The 7500-nt window shown below is 40.8% G+C and overlaps 1 protein-coding gene and 10 non-coding genes across 11 annotated transcripts in view; 1 reads left to right on the plus strand and 10 right to left on the minus strand.

Moving 5' to 3' along the window:
- LOC138019372 (uncharacterized) overlaps window positions 1-7500 on the plus strand; it is a 129311-nt gene that overhangs the window by 47926 nt on the left and 73885 nt on the right. The window contains 4 exon segments of the mRNA XM_068866138.1: window positions 1198-1366; window positions 3161-3426; window positions 6479-6639; window positions 7086-7245. Coding sequence (XP_068722239.1) covers window positions 1198-1366; window positions 3161-3426; window positions 6479-6639; window positions 7086-7245 — 756 coding nt within the window.
- Trnag-gcc (transfer RNA glycine (anticodon GCC)) lies at window positions 3528-3609 on the minus strand. The gene has a single exon. It is a non-coding gene; the product is annotated as a tRNA-Gly (tRNA).
- On the minus strand, window positions 3689-3770 carry Trnas-gcu (transfer RNA serine (anticodon GCU)). Its single transcript has one exon. It is a non-coding gene; the product is annotated as a tRNA-Ser (tRNA).
- Window positions 3850-3931, minus strand: Trnas-gcu (transfer RNA serine (anticodon GCU)). Its single transcript has one exon. It is a non-coding gene; the product is annotated as a tRNA-Ser (tRNA).
- On the minus strand, window positions 4011-4092 carry Trnas-gcu (transfer RNA serine (anticodon GCU)). The gene has a single exon. It is a non-coding gene; the product is annotated as a tRNA-Ser (tRNA).
- Trnas-gcu (transfer RNA serine (anticodon GCU)) lies at window positions 4338-4419 on the minus strand. The gene has a single exon. It is a non-coding gene; the product is annotated as a tRNA-Ser (tRNA).
- On the minus strand, window positions 4665-4746 carry Trnas-gcu (transfer RNA serine (anticodon GCU)). Its single transcript has one exon. It is a non-coding gene; the product is annotated as a tRNA-Ser (tRNA).
- On the minus strand, window positions 4992-5073 carry Trnas-gcu (transfer RNA serine (anticodon GCU)). Its single transcript has one exon. It is a non-coding gene; the product is annotated as a tRNA-Ser (tRNA).
- Trnas-gcu (transfer RNA serine (anticodon GCU)) lies at window positions 5319-5400 on the minus strand. The gene has a single exon. It is a non-coding gene; the product is annotated as a tRNA-Ser (tRNA).
- On the minus strand, window positions 5486-5567 carry Trnas-gcu (transfer RNA serine (anticodon GCU)). The gene has a single exon. It is a non-coding gene; the product is annotated as a tRNA-Ser (tRNA).
- Window positions 5647-5728, minus strand: Trnas-gcu (transfer RNA serine (anticodon GCU)). Its single transcript has one exon. It is a non-coding gene; the product is annotated as a tRNA-Ser (tRNA).

Consider the following 7500-nt stretch of genomic DNA (forward strand, 5'->3'; position numbering starts at 1 on the left):
AGAGCTGTCACTTCATTCGTCCCCTTCGGGATATGACTTGAACTCGTGTTTGACCAGCTTCCTCCTTGCTTGATAACTCAGCTGTTAGAGCAATGCAGCGCGATCGCACAGTGATGGGGTTCCAGTCTCGTTCCATCCTGGATTTTTCGGGTTTCCTTAGCAACTGCTTAAGGAGAACCTCCACTAAAACAAGAAAATAATTATACACCACAGAAAATGTTTACAATCAAAATTGTTCGAACTTTTTCCAATAAAAGCGTTTTTGTTCGAAATAAGTGAATTTCAAAAAAGCTTGTTTTGGTTTTCAAATTTCCCGGACGCCGCCATCTTGAATAATTGTGACGTGTCGTAGTTGCCCTATTGTTTCAAAACAAAAGCTCTCTGTGTGAAAACAATAAGGACAACCGTAATACGTCGTAATTATTCAACATGGCGGCGCCCGGGATATTTGTAAGTGAAAATAATAGACCATTTCCGAGTTGATGTCTGCCTCCTCTTCAAAGCGAGTTTTGGTGCAAAGTTCATGTGATGGTAATAAGTTTTACTTTACATATGAATAAAAACCAATTTTCATAAGAAAAACTTCGCACTTAGACTCGCTTTGAAGAGGAGGCAGACATCAACTCGGAAATGGCCTATTGATTCTAATTTTTTTTTTCGATACAAACAGGTTTTGAAAAAAACTGTTGTGCAAATTTGATTGCAAACATTATTTTGTTCGGTTTAAAGTTATTCATTCGTCGGAGTGGAGGTTCTCTTGAACTTGCTTATCAAACTGCGATGATCTTTCTGACTTTAATTCATTTCATGGCCATTCAGTTCAAATATATGAAATTCCATGTATTCTAAAATCACTAAGCTATTTTTAGAAGTATCGGATCACACCATTCTCAATCTCAAAGGTCTTAATTGTGTAAGGCATTAATCTTTATGCAAGGCTTTCATTTCGTCAGCCTTTGCTTTGCTGCTGAAGGTCTGATTCCTCTGTATTGGTTTGAGTTCCACTCACTGCTGTCTCATAGGAAAAGAGAAGGGCTGGACTTAAAATACAACTTGACTTGCAAGAGGGTAAAAGTGATTCGCATGCATCCTCGATTTTGTAGTTGGTGGGTAAACATGAAGAGATATATGATTTCTTATATCATCTGCTTGAGTCAAGCCTTGAACAATCAGCACTTGTTCCTTTCCTCCTTTCAGCTGTGGCTCATCTTTGCGAGGGAACATGCCGGGCAGTGGAGTTTATCGGAAAGGGTTTGTGTAACTTGTTGGACGTCGCTATTGGATTCCTGAAATTAACAGAGAAAGTCACTGCATGGGTTGGAAAAGCGATCAACTTTATCCTTACCGCTCTATTTAGAATCCACAGGTAAACAAATTGACAAAAAAAGTTGTTAAAAGATGTGCGGTAGGGCATTGACATAGGTTTCAAGACTGCCCTTGAAACCACAGTTATCATAAAGAGCCACGCGGTTGGAGTAACCGTTATGAACTTGGAATTAAAAATTCCAAAAATTTACTGTTCTTCGCATTATGTTATAGTACCCCTGTAATCAGAAAGGTCACCTCTCCTTTTTCTTCATATTTTGAAAGTGTGTTTGCTTAACAGGTGACTGGCACAAATTTGAACTTTGACTTTTGTCCAAAAGGCCGTTTACTTTGAGTGTAAGTTTTATATTTCACGGTCCGCCATTACTCACGTTCAAAACTGACCGATTGGACCTCAGAGGGTTGGATCCAGGGAAAAGTGACGTCAAAGGTTCACTAGCTTAAAATGCAGCTTATTATATATGCAAAAAGCGAGTTTAAAAGTCTGAAAACCCAAAACTCCCGTGCTGCATATAAACTCTGCGGCGTACACACGCATTGCATTCTTAAACTAGTGAGCCTTTGACGTCATTTTTTCTCGATCCAGCTCTCTGAAAAACTTAAGGTCATTCCCCCGATTTGCAGTTTTTTTCCAGCAGTAGATTCCATTTTGGCTGTGTTTGTACATGTAGTAGGCTAGATGACGAAATTATCGTGCCTCCCACCTCTGTGACCCAGGTTCAACTCTGGCCTCGGGTCGTATGTGGGCTGAGTTTCAGTTTCAGTCGATCTCAATCTGACTCCGAGGGTTTTTGTCCGGGTACCCCGGTTTTTCTCCCTCATCAAAATCTACTCCCAGTCAATTACATCTGGCTGTGTTTACCGGTTGATCCTGAAAAGCCCTTGTAGGGAGCGGTCAACAAAGCGCACACACACAAGCGCACAAGCGCACACACAAGGTGAAGTAGTTCAAGATAACGAAACAAAGAAGAACGCTACAAACTGACATTCTTCCCACACATTGATGTCCTTGTGTGTGTTAAACTACACATGTACAACCAATCGGAATCTACATGTAAATGTAATGGATTTTCATTTTTTTTGGTACTTAAGATTTTATTTTATTTTTTCATCTGTAATTTAAAAATCTCAACAGCAAGACAAATGTAGGTTTAACATATACAGTAATATTACTATAAATTACTTTGTCACTCAAAGGGCATTTTTTTTTGGAACAAAATCTTTATCCAGATTTGTGATCTAGTTTTTGATTTCATGCCTTGCTTTGGATTTCACTCCAAGAAATAAAGTAGCGTATTCCAATCAAATAGCCCATTTCCGAGTTGCTGCATGCCTCAGTTTCAAAGCGAGTTCTGGTGCACAACCATTCAAATGGAAATGAGTTGCGTATTCTTATGCAAATCAAGCTCATTTCCCTTACAATAGTTGAGCACCAAGACTCACTTCGAAACCGAGACAAACAGCAACTCGGAAATGGCCCATTATGAATTTTGCTCCACCAGAGGCCTGGGTACAAAACGTCATAACTCTCAAACGATCATGGGGACCAACTGATTTTTCAATCTCATTTGATTTAAGATCAAACAGACACTAACATTTCAAAATTTTCTATGTACTTAGTAATGGCGGATCTTTAAATAGGAATATTCCTGTTAAAATACACACGTGTCTTTTATGAATCTTCGAGGCCTAAAACTTTGGTCTCTTAGTGTTTAGTTAACATAGTTTCGAAATCCAAAGAAAAATAAGAATTGGTATTTTGGTCACAGGGACACTTTAAGACACCTGTGAATTTTCTTTTGTCTTTTCTTTTTCTTTTGTCTTTTCATGACAGCATCAAATTCGAGTTTGGTTTGGCCGCTTATGCGAATGGCGGATTCAGCAACTTAATTTTCAACGCAGCTGTTGACTTGACCATATTTGGAAAGCGCCTTTATTTAGCTCTGGGATTCAATTTACGTGATCCGGTTGGCAGCGTGAGGTTTGGGGCCGACAAAGCTACCAATTGGTACAAAGATAAAATGAACAAAAAGGGCGCTACAAGCACAGCGAAGAATTATTATGACAATCCAAATCCATTCTCCGACTTTGAAATGTCAGGTTAGTGCTATAAACTAAGCATAAAGAGTAAACAGTAATAGCAGTTCAGCATTTTCTTTTGCTTCTGGAATCTGCATTCAAGTTTTAAAAGCATTAATCTACGACAAGGATGGGATTCGAACCCACGCGTTCAGAGAACATTGGATTGGCAGTCCAACACCTTGTCCACTCGCTCACCTCGACATATATTGAGGAAGTTAGTTCAGCCTTTTGTTTGTGGTATCTTAATACTTCAGTTTGATATGCCAAAAGCATTAATTTACGACGAGGATGGGATTCGAACCCACGCGTACAGAGCACATTGGATTAGCAGTCCAACACCTTAACCACTCGCTCACCATGTCATATATGTGATTGGCTACTTCAGCCTTTTGTTACTTGTATCTTAATACTCCAGTTTGATATGGCAAAAGCATTAATTTACGACGAGGATGGGATTCGAACCCACGCGTGCAGAGCACATTGGATTAGCAGTCCAACACCTTAACCACTCGGTCACCTCGTCATATATGTGATTGGTTACTTCAGCCTTTTGTTAGTTGTATCTTAATACTTCAGTTTGATATGGCAAAAGCATTACCTTACGACGAGGATGGGATTCGAACCCACGCGTGCAGAGCACATTGGATTAGCAGTCCAACACCTTAACCACTCGGTCACCTCGTCATATATGTGATTGGTTACTTCAGCCTTTTGTTACTTGTATCTTAATACTCCAGTTTGATTTGGCAAAAGCATTAATTTACGACGAGGATGGGATTCGAATCCACGCGTGCAGAGCACATTGGTCAGGATTAGCAGTCCAACACCTTAACCACTCGGTCACTTTGTCATATATGTGATTGGTTACTTCAGCCTTTTGCTAGTTGTATCTTAATACTCCAGTTTGATATGGCAAAAGCATTAGTCTACGACGAGGATGGGATTCGAACCCACGCGTGCAGAGCACATTGGATTAGCAGTCCAACACCTTAACCACTCGGTCACCTCGTCATATATGTGATTGGCTACTTCAGTCTTTTGTTACTTGTATCTTAATACTCCAGTTTGATTTGGCAAAAGCATTTATTTACGACGAGGATGGGATTCGAATCCACGCGTGCAGAGCACATTGGTCAGGATTAGCAGTCCAACACCTTAACCACTCGGTCACTTTGTCATATATGTGATTGGTTACTTCAGCCTTTTGCTAGTTGTATCTTAATACTCCAGTTTGGTATGGCAAAAGCATTAGTCTACGACGAGGATGGGATTCGAACCCACGCGTGCAGAGCACATTGGATTAGCAGTCCAACACCTTAACCACTCGGTCACCTCGTCATATATGTGATTGGCTACTTCAGTCTTTTGTTACTTGTATCTTAATACTCCAGTTTGATTTGGCAAAAGCATTTATTTACGACGAGGATGGGATTCGAATCCACGCGTGCAGAGCACATTGGTCAGGATTAGCAGTCCAACACCTTAACCACTCGGTCACTTTGTCATATATGTGATTGGTTACTTCAGCCTTTTGCTAGTTGTATCTTAATACTCCAGTTTGGTATGGCAAAAGCGTTAGTCTACGACGAGGATGGGATTCGAACCCACGCGTGCAGAGCACATTGGATTAGCAGTCCAACACCTTAACCACTCGGTCACCTCGTCATATATGTGATTGGCTACTTCAGTCTTTTGTTACTTGTATCTTAATACTCCAGTTTGATTTGGCAAAAGCATTTATTTACGACGAGGATGGGATTCGAATCCACGCGTGCAGAGCACATTGGTCAGGATTAGCAGTCCAACACCTTAACCACTCGGTCACTTTGTCATATATGTGATTGGTTACTTCAGCCTTTTGTTAGTTGTATCTTAATACTCCAGTTTGGTATGGCAAAAGCATTAGTCTACGACGAGGATGGGATTCGAACCCACGCGTGCAGAGCACATTGGATTAGCAGTCCAACACCTTAACCACTCGGTCACCTCGTCATACAGATAACAAGTTTGTTCAGCTCTTACTTTGTGGCATCCTGATGTTGAGGACATATTTTGATTTGGCAAAATTATTAACCTTCGACGAGGATGGGATTCGAACCCACGCGTGCAGAGCACATTGGATTAGCAGTCCAACACCTTAACCACTCGGTCACCTCGTCATATATATGATTGGTTACTTCAGCCTTTTGTTAGTTGTATCTTAATATTCCAGTTTGATATGGCAAAAGCATTAGTCTACGACGAGGATGGGATTCGAACCCACGCGTGCAGAGCACATTGGATTAGCAGTCCAACACCTTAACCACTCGGTCACCTCGTCATATATGCGATTGGCTGCTTCAACGTTTGGTTTGTGGTATCTTAATACTTAGTTTGATTTGGCAAAAGCATCCGTCTACGACGAGAATGAGACTCGAATCCACGCGTGCAGAGCACATTGGATTTTAGCAGTCCAGCACTTTAACCACTCGGCCACTTCATTATAGATATGTAGGTATTTATGGAGAAGTATGTTTTATTTGGGAAAACGATTAGTCTGCCACGAGCATGGGTATGCGTATTTTATCTTTTTAGATTCCCTTGACTTGTACAATTACATGACGTGATCTGAACCAATCAGTACGCAAGAATGTGACATTATGGGGCATGTTAAGAAACTCATTTCCGTTTCTCAGTTATTATAAATTACAAATTCCCTTTCTTTTTTGTCTTGAAATAACTACTAAGTTTAAGTAATCCAAGGGCCGGGCTGATTCCTATTTCCTCTTGCCCTTACAACAAAAGACTGACAGAGGGAGGGAAGGAGTTATTAAAGGGCGTGTCGTCTGCTTCGATTGATCCCACATTGTCTTCCATTCCGAAGTGAAATTTAATTAGTAATGTCATGTGCTAACTAAGAATTAGCTGAAGTGTGTAAACTTAACCCTGTAGATTCTCGTTCACAAACCCCAGCTTCAGAGCATTTGGAGCTATTGTCCGTCAAACTAACGCTTGAATGAATGCACATGCATTCCCTAGCAACCTTAATCATGAACCTTTTTTTTAACGTGGCGTCGTTTTCGTGGCGTAGAAATCTTCCTAATCGAGAACCAGCAATCAGCAACAGACGACAGACGTGGTCCGTGTCTGTTCGTGGATTCCAAGACAGATGGTGCTAATGTAAAAGTAACAGGATGCAATGACACGGATGAGAGTCAGAATTGGGCCTTCACTCTAAAAGGACAAATCATGGTAAGTGAAGCCAGTTACAGCTGAGATCAAGGTTGAATTTCTCCATGGTATCTTAATGACCTTATAGACATCCATGAAATGAGAAAAAGCAGAAGTGATTTAGTGCCTTCGTTGGGTCTTTTATTACACAAAGTTATAAATTGCACCAAACAGTGGCCAAGGCAGCGATTTTCAGCTTCAGGTAACAGGAACAGCTGAAGTGAGCCAACTTGATCATGGCTACGATATGTAGACCTTTATAGCGAGAAAAGCTATGATAGCGGGGCATTTTCCCCTTTACCACTTCTCCCTCTTCCACTTTACTTCTCGAATGGGACAAAGAGGTTAGTATGTGGGAGTGATCAGGATTCTCTGAGCTCCTTAGACTTATAAGACTCTGGAGTGCTATCCTAATATCATTTAATGATGATTTCCTTAGTCTAATCTCGAGTTATTTCATGCCCCAGAATACTTGGTCTAAGCTCTGTATTGATACAAATGGACAAGCAAGGGGATCGAAGTTGATACAAAGCAAGTGCGATCCCAGACAAGACGATCAGAATTTCGAATGTGACCTTGCGGTCAGGACTGTAAAGAGAAGGAGAGCGAATCAATGCTGGACTGTGGGTAAGCTGAGCACAAAAAGGATATCAAGCTTTTCTGTGGTGTTTCAGAGAAAACTGAGGAAAATGATTTTTAATATTTTGGCTCCGTGAAAAGTGGGGCGAGAGTTCCTTATTTGGTGTGAGACCCTGAAAAAACACTTGTTACCGCGCAGGCAGAACATGAAACAAATTTGAAGATAATAGGGCTTGCTTGGTTTTGATCATTTGTCTGCCTTAAGTAGACTTACGTAGTACATGTCAGACCACGGCGTTTAGT

Source organism: Montipora capricornis, chromosome 10 (genome assembly GCF_036669925.1).
Source record: "Montipora capricornis isolate CH-2021 chromosome 10, ASM3666992v2, whole genome shotgun sequence".
NCBI lineage: Eukaryota > Metazoa > Cnidaria > Anthozoa > Scleractinia > Acroporidae > Montipora > Montipora capricornis.